Raw genomic sequence first — 17103 nt, 5'->3', positions numbered from 1 at the left:
AGCCCTGTGGTCCTACTACACCCCATCCCAAGTAGCAGCAAGCTGAAACGAAAAGAGCAGCAAAGGAGGTCCTTCAACCTTGCCCACAGAGGAGTCTCCAGAGTGGCCATTTTGGAAACTCGAGAGTCCTGGTCCTCCAAAAAGCTAGAAAGGCAAGCAACAGCCAACCAAGGCCCTGGTGACCCAAATAAGAGGAGCTGCCTGGCCTTAGCAGTCCTGGCCAAAGGAACTTGAAGAATAGCCAGAGTTCGTTTTCTGACTGCGTTTTGCATAGCTTGCTTTGAATGGAGGGAGGGAGGGAGGGGAGGACCTGAGATAAGGGTAAAGCTAAAGGGCCCAGGTAGGAAAACACCAAGGAAAAAGGCAGAAAAAAACTAATCAAACAGTATGTGGCCACTGTGTAGAGAGTCCCTGGGTTGGAACTCGGAGTAGTGGGTGGGCCCAGGTTCCTCTACTGGCCACAGGTAAAGTGGTATAAACCCCAAAGAAAGGATGGTGCTTATTTGTGAGCCTGAACAAAAGGCTGAATTTAAAGGGCCCCAGAGATGGGCGAATAGACTGTTTATTTATTGGACTCTAATACCCCAGAAGGGGTTCATTTGGACTTTGAGGCTCCAGGGATGAAGGACTGCAATAACTGCTTCTGGGGGAATTCTGCACCAAAAAATTAAAAATTCTGCACACAATATTTGAAAATTCTGCATATTTTGTCAAAATAACACAATATAATCATGCCAGTTACCATTATTTTGGTAATTTATTTCAAAATATCTGTCAGCAAGTATGTCTAACAATATGGACAAAAAAAAAATTCTGGTAATTTTTTTTTTTTTTTAGACAAATAGATTCCTTACTAGGCATATTAATACAGAACTTTGTGTAATACATTTAAATTACAATACAGAACTGTATTTCCTGAACCTGTCAGAAGCAGTGCAGAGGCTTGGGGGAGTCAGGGGTAAGGGAAGAGCTGAGGGAGAGGGAAGGCACCTAGGAGTGAACCTGGAGGGTGTTGGGTGTGGGTTGGAGGTTTTTCTTGGGGGGTAAAGGGAGAGGATTGTAAGGGTGTTGGGAAGCTTCCCCCATGCAGACCCTGGCTGACCCCAAGCCTCTCCCATTCAGTCAGACATGTCTGCCCCGTCCCTGCACCCCTCATCCCCAAAGCTCTGCAGCCCCCATCCCATCCCCACTAGCTCCTGAGCCCATGCTCCAGTCTGTCTCCCCCACCCCCCATAGCCATTCTGAACCCCACAGCAGCCCTTTGTGCCCCACTCTGTCCTAACCTGGCGCCGCAGACAGGGTGATGTTATGAACTCTACTCCTAGGGCAGTTCTGCTGCACTGGGCATAGAATTTTGTATTTTGCCCCAGAAGTGCTGCAGTTCTGCCTTTTGCCCACCAGAGGCCGCTGTGGCACCAGAACAGCCAGCTGCATTCATGATGGCTGTTCTAGCGCCACAGCAGCCTCTGGTGGGCAAAAAGCAGAACTGCAGCACTTGGGCAAAATGTTTTTATGCGGGAAAATATAAAATTATGCGAGACAGATGAATTCTGTGTGTCCGCAGATGCGCAGAATTCCCCCAGGAGTAAATACCGCACCCAGCTGTAAGGAGGCAGTCAAGAGATGACGGTCCCGTCACAGTGTCCTTAAGTAGCATTGTTTAAAACCTTAACTGTCGAAATATTAACGTTCTAGTTACTGATTGCCAGATGGCAATCAAGTAAAGAGTCTAGCTTTCTTAAAAGCATGAACACAAACAAATTGTCTCTTCTGTATATAATTTCTTCAGACAGAGGTGAAACTGCAAAAGGCAGATTATAGTTTGTTTTTTTTAAACTAGTCATGCATAAAAATATTCCTTTCATGACCAGATATTTTAAAGAATGTTACAACATAGGTAAAAAAACAACAAATGGACAAACAAGTAACATAATCCTCAATATATAATTACTTCCGTCTCCCCACTCTGATCAGTCTCTATATAATTACTTTTTATTTAGTTAGTTATTTTAAAGCACTCTCTTTTGGTTCCATCCTCATACTCTGTAAAACAACTCCAATCACAGCCAGCAGCCACTGCTCAGAAGTCAGGATGATTTTGGACTTTCCAAGACTAAAATACAAATACCTCTAAATAAGAAACACAATGGAATTGTTTAGAATATTTCAAGGAGATTTAAAACAAAAAAAATCAGTAGCATTCTGAAGAGCTGAATTCTGGGTTTGACTACTAAATGAAAACCAGAAAGCTGAATGCTCCATTTTATCAAAAAGCTAAGTATAGTGTATTCCAGGGTACAGCTAGCAGCTCCATATTAACATGCATAGATGCCTTAGTCTCTTTCTAGGCCTTAAGTACGTCATGTATTCACGAGTTTTTTACTTAAAATAGCCCATTATAACAAACATTTTTTAAAGATTCATGTTTCAAACAGAGTCTCCATTCTTGAGAGCTTTTCATTTATTCCAAGGAAATGTTATTGTTGGTATCAAACAGATGTCTGTGGTTATAGTGGCCACTTGACCACAGGAATCCTAGGTTCTCTTTTATATTTCCAGCTCTGTTGCTAACTTGCTGTATATTCTTAGGCAAGTAACTTATTCCCCCATCCTCTTTTTACCCTTCTGTAAAACTGGCATGATAATACTTATCTACTACTCTCAGAGGTACTGCTGTGAGGCCTAATGAAATCAGTTTTGTAAGTATTTTGTGATCTTTGGATGACAGGCACCAACCAAGTGTAAGATCCTTTGCCTGTTGAAGTCACAATGGGAGCTTTGCCACTGAAATCACTGAGCACAGGATCAACCTCCAAGAACAAAACAAACAAGAACAGAATACTTTAGTAACCATGACAACATGAACAATGTATCTGACTAACACACACCACAGGCTCTTCTTACATTTTCTTCTTTAATGCTGTCCTCTCTTTTGGGATAGAGAAGAGTTTCTCTGACATGAGTGAGAATCCTACCATGATCACATCCAATACCCCAGAGTGTGAAGTTTGTAAAATAGCCTTTCTAAACTCCACTGCAGTTCAGGTTAACAAAAAGAATGGTATGAATTAGTGAAAACTTTAAAAATTGGCCACCTTAAGTGTGTCACCAAAATATATATCAATTGTTTTTAAATGGTTACAATGATCTAAATCCCAATAAACAAAGTGTTTTGATATCTCTGTTAAAATATAGAACAATGAATTATTATTATAACTTCATATTCAAGGGAAATGTCAAAAACCAGATGCAATCAATAGTGTGATGTTGATTTTAAGGTGAAATAGAATGTGCTATGTTTTTCTGCCACTGTAACTATGTTAAATAATATTTGGTAGCCAAAAGGAGCACGGGGGAGCCTGATGTGGCTATTGCTTTCTATTGTTTTCTCCAATTGCGGCACTAATTGCATACACATCCCAAGAATGGGGATCTGCTGAGCATGGTATAATTTCAGTGGATTTACGTAAACACTAAAGTTTATTCATTGTGTCCTTTTCCGTATATTGACTGTGTGCATTCACTTCAAAGTATCATTGATCATCTTACCACCAATTATTAGTTTCAAATATGGTACACATTTGTCTTTTACTTAGGGATTAGTACCCGCAATCCTATGTTGTCACATAGGTGTAATTCGTAAAGTCATAAATGTAAAAAAGTTGAAAACAGCTGAGAACTTAAAAACTGGACAGTAAACAAGTCATGAACCTCCAGTGATGACAGAACCTGGTGAACAACAAGAGTTCTCAACCATGTTTGTAGTTATTTCCATCGTCTCAAAGTAACTCAAAACATTTTAAATACTCAGAGTGACGTTTGGAGTTGTGGTGTGTGCTGATCGTGCTGTTAAATGGAGGGCTGTGTTGTGCTGGAAGAGATATGAATTTGTACACATTGTGAATGAAGGGTATATGTTGTGGTGAGGCATGTTTGGGGTTACTGTGTGTGCTGATTGCACTGTGTGGGGGTGGTTGTGTTGATTTGTGTCTAGAGAGGGTTGCATTGAGAGATGTGTGTTTTGTGCAGGTGGCAGTTGCCAAAATCTACAGTCTCCCTCATGCAACCAGTGAAACTGTTGCATTCAACTTGGCAGTAGAGTAAAGGAGGCAATTGATTGAGTTACCTCTGAGATCACAGTGGTCTAGAACTTTTGGCATGCCACAGATACATGCTTTCTGTAGCTGTACACTGTATGGGTGTAATTTGTCAAGTCAAAATGGCTGCAAATTTAAAAACTGGATGGTAACAGATCACAATACCCAGTGACATAGGCGCCGACTTCTACTGGCCCCGGTAGGTGCTCGACCCCACTCTGCCGCTGGCCCCACCCCCCCTCCCCCCCCTTCTGCCCCCATTCCAAACCCTTCCCCAAAGTCCCCGCCCCAACTTGGCCCCCTCCCTGCCCCTATTCCAACTCCTTCCCCAAATCCTTGCCCCGGCCCTGCCGCCTCCTCTGAGCACGCCATGTTTCCACTCCTCCCCCCTCCCTCCCGGAGCTTGCTACAGCTGTTTGGCGGCGGCAAGTGCTGGGAGGTAAGCGGAGGAACGGGGACGTGGCGCAATCAGGGGAGGAGGCGGAGGTGGTGGTGCGGGAAGCTTGACTGCTGGTGGGTGCAGAGCACCCACTAATTTTTCCCTGTGAGTGCTCCAGCCCCGGAGCACCCACAGAGTCGGCGCCTACACCCAGTGATGATTCATCCTGATAATATTCTGAAATAAAAAAAAAAGAGCCACCAACCATGTTTGTAGCTATTTCCATCATTTCCTACCAACTCTACAGACATAAGCTTCTGAGTGATACACAGAGTGATGTTCCTGTAATCTTATACAGATACTATTGTACTTTGTGAAAATTTAGGAAAACACCAAACACAGTAGTAGCTTGCAGCAAAGATTCTAATGTCATGAAAGTTTGGTATGAAATCCACCTGAAGAACAGTTAAAGACTATTTATAAAGTATTTAGTTTCAAATACCTTTCCGTTCTCGAGAATATACTTGTCCATTACTGGAACAGGGGCAGGATAATATGTTGATGTATTCGCTTCCTCACTGAATGTTTTCTGTATCTCAGGCTCAGGCTCAATTGATTCTGGTTTTCCTTTTTCAAGTTCAATGGCAGGACCTACACAGTTAAGAAAAGAGATTGGTCTGCTATCCCAAAGAACATGAAATCAATCATTTTATTGACCAATGGTCAGCATAGACCACCACATTAGTCATGTTTGTTTTAGAATGGAAGTGGGTCCAAAGCAAAACCCTTCATCTGAACAGTCCCCAATAAAAATCGGGGTAAGAATTGAGGCTCTAACCCATTCCTGCTTTAAACACTTAACGCTAAAGAATCATGCTTAAAAATAAGTGTGTGTATGGACAGTTCAAAGAATATGGGTGAAGTAGCTATAACCTGTACTCAAAGGAACGATAATACAACAGAGTTGAACATATAAACCAGAGGTGGTAACAGTTATCCTTCAAATTAGAAATACTGTATAGTTACTTGGAAAATTATGTGTTATCTATACTTTTTCATGGAAAAAATTAAAAATATTTTAAACATTCTTTAAATAGGGGTATGTAAAATAAGAATGAATAGAAATGGTACAGATAAGTGAATGGACTTGGGATACTTATTCTAAAATGCCATGAATTTAAGGAACATCTAAGTGTTAACACAACATACATTAGAATTTTGATTGCCTGATCTATCAGCTACAGATTTGTATTTTAATGTAATCAACAAAAATTAAGCGCAGTTTAAACAATGGAAGATTGCTAAGCAGATGTTTGAAGTTTCTAAGGAAGATAAATTAACTATCAATGACACCAGCTCTTCAGAATTCCCCCCCCCCCCCAGATCTGCTACTACAAAGTGATCCTAAAAGGGTCAAATACAATTTGTGAACTGGATTTTATAATTTCATTAATTATAACTGTGATAGCACCAGTAAATACAGTCTAAGGCTCCGATCCTGAAAGCATACGTGTGAGCAAACCACATGATACCACATGAAGCTCCATTAGAGACAACGTAGTTTTGTACAGGTACAGGTCAGTATAGTATCAGTTGCAGGATCAGGACCGAAGGACAAGAATAACTCATATTCCCTAGAACTACACTATGCTGGCGTGAGTTAGCATTGCATATCTAACATTTGAGTCTTGAATAACCACAAAACGAATTTAATAACCTTTAACTGTGGAAATGAGTCTCAGCAGTTGCCATCTCTCTTTTTGTATACCCAGCCCCAAGTTTTGTCTTGCTCTAACCCAGCAAATCAGACTGCGGTTTCAGCTAATGGCAGTATAGCTGCTGTATCATATTTCTTAGACATTCTCTGTATCTGAAACTATTATGGCATCCTTTACTCCTTATGCTGCACAGAATCATATGAAAGCTTAGTATGCAAAAAATAGCAATTTCCCCATGTGGCTTAACATTGCTTGTACATGACGTAAATATCAGTTATTTTGCACTTAGACCTAGTGGGATGCATTTAGCTTATTGTCAAGGACCAAAAATTCCAGTTCTTTGGACAACTCTATTCTGCAGTGACAACTATTGGGTTTCTTAGGAAATGAATGCAAGTATGGTACCAATACAGAACCACATGAAAGACAGAACATTTGCATTATAGTTTCACAGCAGCATCCACAGACATCTGCAACATCATACACAAGCAGACACTGATGTTGGCACCAAGTAAAGACTGAACAGTTCCATTTAAAACTGGCAAAACCACGCATAGCAGTAGATCATCTGCAAGACTCTCTTTTATGAGTGGATGTGGTAGAAATGTTCAACCTCTTCCCACATTCTTTAATGAACTGAACAAGCAGGGTACTGATACACAACTACCCTAAAGCAGTGGTTTTCAACCTGTGGTCTGTGGATTCCTGGAAGTCCGCAGACTATGTTTAAGGGGTCCATGAACGGTGATTATGAAAATAAAGTTTCAGATCCCAAAAAAGGCATTAAGAACATAAGAACGGCCATACTGGGTCAGACCAAGGGTCCATCTAGCCCAGTATCCTGTCTTCCAACAGCGGCCAATGCCAGGTGCCCCAGAGGGAATGAACAGAACAGATAATCATCAAGTGATCCATCCCCTGTCGCCCATTCCCAGCTTCTGGCAAACAGAGCCTAGGGACACCATCCCTGCCCATTCTGGCTAATAGCCATTGATGGACCTATCCTCCATTAATTATCTGGTTCTTTTTTGAACCCTGTTATAGTCATGGCCTTCACAACATCCTCTGGCAAAGAGTTCCACAGACTGACACTGTGCGTTGTGTGAAAAAAATACTTCCGTTTGTTTCAAACCCGCTGCCTATTAATTTCATTGGGTGACCCCTACTTGTGTTATGAGAAGGACTAAACAACACATCCTTATTTACTTTGTTTTTCTCATCAATCAAAAGTATTTGAATACCCCCAACCTACAGGCCAAAATCCGGAAGTGTTGTCATTAACATAGAAGCCCACAGTTTAGCCCCCTTTCTCACGTTGTGTCAACTGCCATGCCGAGCACGTGCAACATTTACAGTTGAATTCTGTTCAGTCAGTTTTCAGTGTAAGACTTCTATGGTAGGAGTTCGCAGACCAGAGGTTGAATTTCCAAAGGGGCTGCATCTCTATTCCAAATTGTTTAGGGGTCTGCACATGAAAAAAAGGTTGAAAACCACTGCCCTAGAGATTGTCTTGACTATAGGCAGGGAAGAGAACATTCCGGCCTTTTCTTGAGGCAAACTGTTCAATGAGCTCAAGGAAAGTAATCCTCAAGATGTACAATTCTGTGCTTTGAAGGAAAATTCAGGGGGGAAAAAAAACCTACGTTGAAGTATTTTCTTCCTAGACTGAAAAGTGTTTCTTGGTTTAAACATTTATGCTATTTTCTACTTGGAGGTTTTTTTACTGTTTGTTTACAGCCAGTATATTGCCACAGCTGGGGTTTGGTTTCCAGATTTCCCTAAAGAAGAGTAACTGGTAAAAGTCCACTGTGGCAGCAAGTCTCCGGAGCCACAAAAATATCAAATTTAACTGATGCTTTATTGCTTGGAAGCCACAGACACAAAGCCTTAAAAATGCCTTATTTTATACTCTAAAAGCTTGCTCCCTCCCCTCCAAAAACCCATAAAGCTGCATCTAACTGGATAGGCTTCACAGTTCTTTTCACTAAGTACTAAAGACTGCATTTTCAGCACAGCATGTTGTGAATTAGACATGCAACTCACTCTATTGCTTTATTGCTAATGGGAGTTGCGTGCCTAATTTGCCATGCACCACACTTTAAATTTACTTTATAAAGTTTCTCTCTCTTTGTAGCGTTTTTTGCGCTCTCTTTTTTTTTGTTTTTCTAAATAAAGGGAGGGAGGGAGCGAGTGAAAGAAATTGGCCACGGCTCCAAGGCTCAAAAATGCAAATATTTACTACATAATGATTATTTTAAAATACAGCAAAGACAATTTTTAAGAATGGGAAAAAGTAAAGAAACCTTTCAAGTTCACTCCGAATTTTTAGTTTCTCTTTAGGGGGAGTGTTTCTGAATTAGTGGTTGCTCAATATGGAACCACAATAGCTTCAGCTGCAGTATCAACAGATGCCAGGCTTTCCACAGTGTGTGGATCACCTCATTCTCTCAAAGACACATTGCAGGCTTTGATGCTACTTGAGATGTGTGGAGGTGCATTGTTCAGCACTTCCCTTTTGTGGCAGGAAGCCTCTGCTTTTCCTCATGTCTACTAGAAAGGGAACGCACATGATATTGAGGAATCTGGGAAATCTTGGATTTTTAGACACTGTTCTTGATTTGCTGCGGATTTACTGTTACTCATGGTACTGCAGTAAATGTTTGTTTGTTCAGTTCTACTGCCATTTGCTTATAAGACTCTTTGACTCTCTCTTTCACTGAGAGAGAGAGAGAGAGTGTCCAGAAAGCAGCTGAATATGGCCATATGAGAATTCTTCTGGTGTGGGTCAATTCTCCGCTGGTGCTGTACCAGCATATCCAGCTCCTCCTCCACTCCAGTTCCCAGGCAGGGATGAGGATGCGGCTGAAATTCAACGTGTTCCTGCTAGGCTCAGTTGGGGTAATGGTTCCATACTGACTGTAGCCATCCAGTGTAAATTGGAACAGCCCTGGGCTGCTCCTACCTATGTCACAACTCAGGATGACACAGACCTGGCCCCAAGAATGAAGAAGCTGTAACCAGATAAGCTAAAAGATAAGCAAAGAATTCGGGTGAATCTCTCCCTTTCTGTCCTACTGCAATACTAAGAATTAAGAGTATAGTGTGAAAACAGTAATAAGTGTAAGAGGCTGGCAGAACTAGCTAGAGCCATGCATTGTTCCGGTAAGAGATGTGCAATCTTCCCAATAGAACACTACTGCTTCTAGAATCATCCTCTGAGTTGATACGGACAATCATACTAAATTGTGCAGTGCTTACCCAATGTGAACCCTGTTATCCTCTAACATTTTTATATTATTCAAATCCATATCACTCGTGATCCCAGTAATATTTGAAGCTGGACTTCCAGAGGAGAAATGTCTACACTGGAATAAGAGATCCCTGGCACGACTGTGGCTGGCCCAGGTCAGCGGACACTCGCTCATGGAGCTCAGGCTATGGGACTAAAATTGCTGTGTAGCTGTTCAGGCTCGGGCTGGACCCTGGGACCCTCCTCCCTTGTGAGGTCCCAGAGCCTGGGCTTCAGTCCCAAGCTCAAACATAAACATACCAATTTCACAGCCCCATGAGCACAAATCAGCTGACTCAAGCCAGCCATGGGTGTTCAACTGCTGTATAGGTGTACCCAACATGTACTGGATCATGCAGCCCCTTACATAAGGGCAAGATTGTGCCCAGTCAGGTGTATTACACAGAGGAGAGGGAAAGTGGTCAAAAATAGTCTTTGCATGTGTGCAGAGGCCTAGCACAATATGATCCTGGCTAGAGAGGTGAATGCCATGGCAGTGCATCCCCTCCAAGCAGCAGAGGAAATATCCATTGAACCAAAACCCTTGAAGAGGTGCAGCATGTACTTTCTCCCCCACCCCTTTGCTCCCTGGAACTCTAGGAGATATTGTGCCTCCATGAGACCGTGTACTGCTGCACCACCTCAAATGAAAGGTTATGCCTTAACATCAGAATAGAGCCCTTAATATTTCATAAAGAATAGCAAAATACTGACCATCTTATTCTCCTCCTGATGCATCTGAGGATGCTGTGTCAGCTATGGTAAGTCATTTCCAAGGCCCTTGTATAATAAATTGCAACTCAGTATAATAATGTAAAGGGCTATGAACACTGATATTCACACTGTCAGTGGGGCAGCAAGTTCCAGTAACAGAGAAAGAGATTAACTGAACTTTCTTCTACATTTGGCCTTCAAGTTTAAAACATCAGCAATAATACACGTTTCCCCCAGCTGTGATTCATCCGTACAAAACAGCTGTCATCTCACACAAAGAAAGTGTAAGTCCCTAGGTGAAACAGAAATGCAATTAGTTTGCATTAACAGTAGCCTGCTAAAAGTACAACTTCACATAAATTATGTGTAATTTGAAACTCTAGGTTCATAAACTCACCATAACAACTAAATATAAGTCCAAGACACTACCCTTTTAAACTATTTTCATGGACAGCACATATTCACAACCATCATAAGTAACCATTTTGTTTTGTTTGAGATCCCCCTCTTATCACAATTGAAGTCTGCAGTAGTTCCACATTTCTAACCATGAACTAATTTTGCATCTATTTTCCCAAGGGCTGACACTTTTTCTATTTTGATATAACCATTACAGGAAATGGACATTGAATTATCTGCAGTTGCTGCTTCAAGTCTTGACAGAATGTATATGGCTACATTTAGGTCCAACTTTTACCTTTGCACATTAATAACCCCACCAAAACCAACAGGACTGTATGGATTTAAGGAAGAATGTAATACGCAAACTATACAGTCAAACACTCCACAAAGGTTAGGAATCCAAGTACTTTCTAATGTTTAAGGGATTCCCCTCCCCTATATTAAAAACAATGGAACTTTCTAAATTAATATGCACATCTGGATAGGGATTGAGTACAACATTTAAAAAGCGCAAACCTTCATTTTTCATAGTGTCCCAAAATTACAGAGTACAACAAACGTGTTTGCTCTGTATAGGAGTGCAAAGGAGGCGGAAGAGCCATCGAGCTTTCCACTTCCTTTGCAAAGGTCTAATACAACAGCATCCTTGCACACTGCTAGTGCTGCTGCTTCTTATAGCTTTCTCCAAAGTGGGGGGGGGGGGGGGGGAGGAGGAGATAAGGGCAATGGGAGCAGCAGATGTGACCAAGCACAGTGGTGTCTCCTGGGGGAATTCTATGCCACTGTGTGCGTGCACAATTCATGTCCCACACAGATTTTTTCTTCCTCTGCAGGAAATATGTTCTGCTGGGGTGGCACTACAGTTATGACTTTCACTCACCAGGGGATGCTGTGGTGCCAAAACAGAGGGCAGCTGGCTCCCTGGCCACAGCAGCCAGCAGCCAATGGGGTGGGAGAAGAGGCTGCATTCCTCACAGCACCCTACCCATGGGGCCAGAGGAGGCGGCACAGGGCTGCTGGTGGGGTCACATAGACTGGGGATCAGAAGGGCTAGTGGGGGGAGGGAAGACAGACTGGGGCAGGGACTGAATCGGAGTGCAGGGACACTTGGGGACAGGGGCAGATGTGCATGACTCAATAGGGGAGGCTAGGGATCAGCATGGGGGAGACTCCCCAACAATCCCTCCTCACCACCCAAAAGAACAAACCTGTTCCATACTTCTCCCACCCACACGTAACAACTCTCCAGGTTCACTCTCAAGCTCCTTCCCAGAAATTACTTTTCTCTCTCCCTCAGCTCCTCCCTTAACCCTCTGCACTGCGTCTGAGGGGTGGTGGAAATACAGTTCTGTATTGTAGTTTAAATGAATTACTTAAAATTCTGTATTAATATGCCAAGTAAGGAATCTATTTGTCAAAAAACATTTCCTGAATCCTTTTTGTTGTATGTATTGTTACAGACATACTTGCTGACAGAAAGGTACTCTGAAATAAAATTACCAAAATAATTGAAATTGGCATGATTATATTGTGTTATTTTGACAAATAAAATATGCAGAATTTTAAAATATTGTGTGCAGAATTTAATTTTTTGGCACAGAATTCCCCCAGGAGTCGGAGCTGCACCCTCTTCAGGAGAGAAGCAGTAACCAGATCAATGGGACGCATTGTCCGTTTCTGCAAAGCGGACCACAGGGTTGGAACTGCATGAAGTTTGTCTCCAGCAAAATCACTCCCAATAGTGAATAGATAAGCCAGGTATTGGAAAGAGGTGTTACTAGTTTCACTAGTTCATTGCAGAGAACTGTCTAGATTCATCACTCAAATCTGAAATAGTTAAAAAAAATAAAAAATAAAAAAATCTGCTGAACGGATTTCTTCAATGCTGGTGGTATTATTAATGATCATTAAAATCGTGCCAGATTGATGCATTAGAAACTCAAGTCCACTATCTAGAGAATATATTTGGCATGGGCAACACCTTTTCGAGTTTTTTTCACCAGTCCATGCAAAGATGTATCAAATCTCTATTGAAGAAACTATCCCTAGGAATGAAAGGATAGTCCATAGCCTGAGTTCATTCCAGTTTTGGCCTCACAACTGAGACTACCAGCAAGCACGCCCAATAAAACAATGGTTAGCAGACTTGCCTGCTAACATCTGGACTGACAATTCACATATGTCCTACTATCAGCTAAATGAACATCTTTTCATCCAAGGAGAATTTCAGAGAACTCACTGGAATTTACAACCACCCACATTGTGTCTCTGATACTGTGGGGAAATCCTTGCTTATTTATGTTTACATGCCCTTTAATTAATTACTCTGGGTATTCACCATACTAAATACATCTTAAATCTTTGGAGTCAATTTTTCAAAGTGAATGTCAATCAAGCACACTTTAATGTGTGCAAAAACCATGAACATGTAATTTTTCACATCCAACATCTTGTGTGGACAAAACTCAGATTGGCACACAAACCACATACACTCATGCAAATCTAGCAGGTGGCCCTCTACTCAAATTATGTGTGAAAATCTACTTCTACATGTCCCAAAACAGACATGGAAAACAGCATGCCAAAGCTTGGGCGTGCAACCTATAACTGCAAATTACAGTGGCCAGGACTTGACTATGGACCCTTTTGACTATTGGGCTCTGAATTTTATTTACAAATAAAAACAAATATGGAAACTATTTTTAAAATCATAATGAAGTATTCAAGTTTTATCACCCCCAGTGACACAGACTACTATTCTGCACCAATTCCAATATAATAGTTAAATAGTTATCACTGAACAACAAAAACCAAAAAAAAAGTGCCATTGATTCAAGCTATTTGGAATCTAAATCCAAAATTGTATAAAACCTGCATTTAATAACCAACAACATTCTTTATAATGGATCATTGTGATTATTAAAAAATACACTTATGTTCATGAACAGCCCATAATTTCTCAAATACTTTGGCTGTTTAAATCAAACGCCAAAAGGTTCAAGAACATATAATCTAATGACCTACAAAAAGTTTTAAAAAGCCAAAACTTGGTTTATTCATTCATAACAAAGAAACCTTAAACAAAAAAAAACAAAAAACCCACAAACAGCTGCAATAGTAAGACCTTATGGTCTGCCTTACAGTTACTATGCGCTGAATGGATTTTTTTAAAAATGTAATTTAATAAAGGAAAGACAGATATGTTCCAAAGATAAACTTTACTACAACTTTCAGCTTGGGGTGAAAGTTCAGTTCTTTTAAAAAAAAAAAAGATAAGAAAAAAAAGGTACTTTAACATGGAAACTCTGAGTCAGACTTACCGGCACAAAGACCGCTGCTATCATTAAAGAAAGATCCAGAGGCGCGTGGTGTACAAACCCAATATGCACAGCACAACTGAAGTGGAAAAAGCTCTTGAACAGGCAAAGTCCTGTTTGCCCCCCATCCCTATACCTGGAAGACGTTTCAGTTTCTATTTTTAAGAGACTATTGTAAAGCCTGTTAAAACTAGTCCCATATATATCAAGCACTTACCACTGCCTAGTCTCAGAAGCAGCACATCCTGAAGTCTCCTGTTCAAGTCTCTGAGCTCTTTCATTTCTGACACTAATGCCCCATACTCCTTTAGCTTTTTTGCCTGCTGCACAAGCTGTCTCCGTGTTCTCTCAAGTTCTTGCTGAATATGTCTCATTTCTTCTTGCTGCTGTTGGTAACTCCTCAACAATTCTTCATAGAGAACACGAGGAATTACAGCATCGTCCATGTTGTTAATGCCTTCCGAAGTCTCCATAAAGGTTTCCTCAGGGCTCGAACTACTACTGAGACTCATCCCATTTTGCTTTTCTAGGCGAGCAACAACTGCTTCGATGCTTTTGTGTGTACCTTCACTTTGTTTCCTCCCATCTTGTCTCTGTGTGTCACAATAATACAGAACATTAGCAGAGCAGGAACTCAATACATAACATGAACTAAAACTCCAGCCTTCAGGACAATTAAGGCTGTTTTCAAAAAAAGTGAAACAAGGTCCATCTTACAAAAAAATGTTGCTCCTAAATGTTGCTTGTGAACACTCTTACCATAACTGAATTGTGTGTGTAATAATATGCAAACTTTAGGAACTGATGGAGGCCTTTCTTGGTTGCATTTGTCCAAATTGTGTGTGCAAGTGGAGTGTACTTTAGGCAGACCTTTCCTATTTAAAAAAAGACCTGGGCTTCTCCCTTTAGAAAGTCCGGCCCTTCATGTTTGGCATATATACAGTGTTTATATTTCCTTTTCTGATTGTCTTAAAGGGAAAAAGGGTATCAATTATGTATTTCGTATGTTATCCATAATTGCAGGGTACTTTAAAAAACGACTGAAGTAGTGTCTATATTTTTTTCACCAGTATAAATAAGAGCAGTTTTACTGAGTTAAAGAGAGAAAATGGGTTGATAGAAGCACACCATTTGAAGCCATTTTATGAACTGAGGACTTGTCCTTTCAATCACTGTGCAAACAAACTTCCACTGACTATCCCCACCCCCATGCATGCATACACACACACACACACCCCTCCCCATGAAAATAAATGAGTTATACTATTTGCAAGCACTGGAAAGGGAATTAGAATAATAAATTAGAGAATATACAATCTAGTCCCATCCCCCAGATCAAGAGATTCCTTATATATTAGTACCGCATTGCAGATGTTTAATTTCCAGTGAACTTCTAGTAGCAATTTACCTTTGCTCTCTCTCTCACAGTAGTCCAAACCCTATTAATAAATGCATACTCCTTTGTAAAGGGTCTGGATGATGGTATTACCATGTATCAGTATAGGCAAAAAGTCACCAGTTTTTTCAACTGGCCAAATATAGAAAGAGTATTTGAATTTCCAAGTAACTGACAGGAAAACAAACCTAGCTCATGGGTTAAACACAAAAAACTGATGCTATCAATTCCCATAACCACGTCCATGAGTAATGTGGCAGAAAATGAGATTATTCAATGTTATTCCTGCACCATACATGCTCTAAAAAAATGCCATCCCACCATAAATAAATCTACTAGGATAATTCCTGCACCTAGACAACACATGAAGCCACAAAGCAATATTTCCCCCTCCCCAAGGTTGGCAGACTTTTAAAAGGAGAAGTTACTTGAAAACAAAAACAAAAAAATTACAGTTTTTGACATCTCAACCTGAGGGAACCACTGACCTCTATATCAGAGGGATTCAATCTTGTTAGTTTTTCTTCCCACCCATTTCTTTAGTCTGGACTTTCACAGCACCCTGTTCTATTCAAGACAAGCTGAGTACAATGGGTTAAAAAGTGCCACCCAAGAACAGCTGCTTAATAATAATGTAACTGGGGCAACCTGGGCCAAAGTTAAACAACATTGTTCCAAAAATCTCTAACAGCAATTCAGTTTTGCAGACCGTATAAACAAAAATAATTCTCAACTGCAGATGAACTGGATTTCTGAAAAGTGGTCTGTAAAGCAATTCAGAATTCTCACCCACAGCCCCTGCCCGCCAATGTGACCCAATTACATCAATACAACGTTTTAAGGGGATGGAAAGCCAGCCTGGAATTCTTCAGCTATGACATGTGTGCATATGCCCCAAGCACTTTCACACACACAAACACCCAAAAAAACAAAAAAACAAACAAAAACTTCAATACCTTACTGTGTCTAAGCTCCACATCTTCTTCCCCATAATCTGTAACCTCCCCAGCTTCTTCTACGTGATTGAGAGAGAGTTTGGGGATTTTAATTTTCTTCTGCATCACACTGTTTTCAAGGTCAGTTTTGTCTTCTAAAATGTATATTAAAAATAAAAATGTTGTTACATTAATCAAAGTCTTCTTACTTCCAAATATTGCATGATTTAGGCAAGACCAGTTAAAAAAAAATTCCCATGCTTTACTCCCCTCAATATTCAATAGATCAAATTAATCCAGTGTAACTCCTCTGAGACCCATTAACCACAATGGTGCTATACCAGGGACAACGTGGCCATATGTGATTGTGCATATTAAAAAAAAATGGTAAGTTAAATTTATGGGATAGTGATCAAATGCATTAACGTATAGCCATTAGTACTAAAATAAAAGGTAGAAACCATTTGATGCTGTAAAGAATTCAACTCCCTAAGAACTACTTGCATTTCTTTAAATTATATTTATCAACAAGATCATATATCATTCATAAACTGCTACTGAAAGTTCACATTCTGTTTAGGTCTAAAGTAAGAGAGAGTTTGGTAGTTTAATTGTAGGCTCTACTCAGCATTTGTCAACAGCACAAATCCAGCACATCATCCGGCACAAATGGCAGATTCTGCAATGCTCAGTGCTGGAAAAACAGTGGGTCAGATTTGCGAGGCACTTGCAGAGAGCTGTGTGCAGAACCTGTACAGTGACCACTGACACCACCCCTATTTCTAGGTTATAATACTAATCCAGGGGTCGGCAACATTCGGCACGCGGCTCGCCAGGGTAAGCACCCTAGCGGGCC

At 40.8% G+C, this 17103-nt stretch overlaps 2 protein-coding genes across 2 annotated transcripts in view; both read right to left on the bottom strand.

The window, feature by feature from the left end:
- The window catches only part of LOC113406570 (cytosolic carboxypeptidase 6-like), a 1366737-nt gene that overhangs the window by 504778 nt on the left and 844856 nt on the right, over positions 1 to 17103 (bottom strand). The window lies entirely within an intron of this gene.
- LOC112118970 (BEN domain-containing protein 5) overlaps positions 1 to 17103 on the bottom strand; it is a 44352-nt gene that overhangs the window by 12158 nt on the left and 15091 nt on the right. Inside the window, exons 3-5 of the mRNA XM_026651879.2 lie at positions 16269 to 16402; positions 14134 to 14509; positions 4979 to 5127 (exon numbers count right to left, since the gene is read on the bottom strand). Of these exons, the coding sequence (XP_026507664.1) occupies positions 4979 to 5127; positions 14134 to 14509; positions 16269 to 16402 (659 nt within the window). The remainder of the gene's footprint in view (positions 1 to 4978; positions 5128 to 14133; positions 14510 to 16268; positions 16403 to 17103) is intronic.

The sequence above is a fragment of the Terrapene carolina genome, unplaced genomic scaffold (genome assembly GCF_002925995.2).
Source record: "Terrapene carolina triunguis isolate 2854851 unplaced genomic scaffold, T_m_triunguis-2.0 Scaffold105, whole genome shotgun sequence".
Classification (NCBI taxonomy): Eukaryota; Metazoa; Chordata; order Testudines; family Emydidae; genus Terrapene; species Terrapene triunguis.
This window is presented reverse-complemented; position numbering and strand designations above follow the sequence as displayed.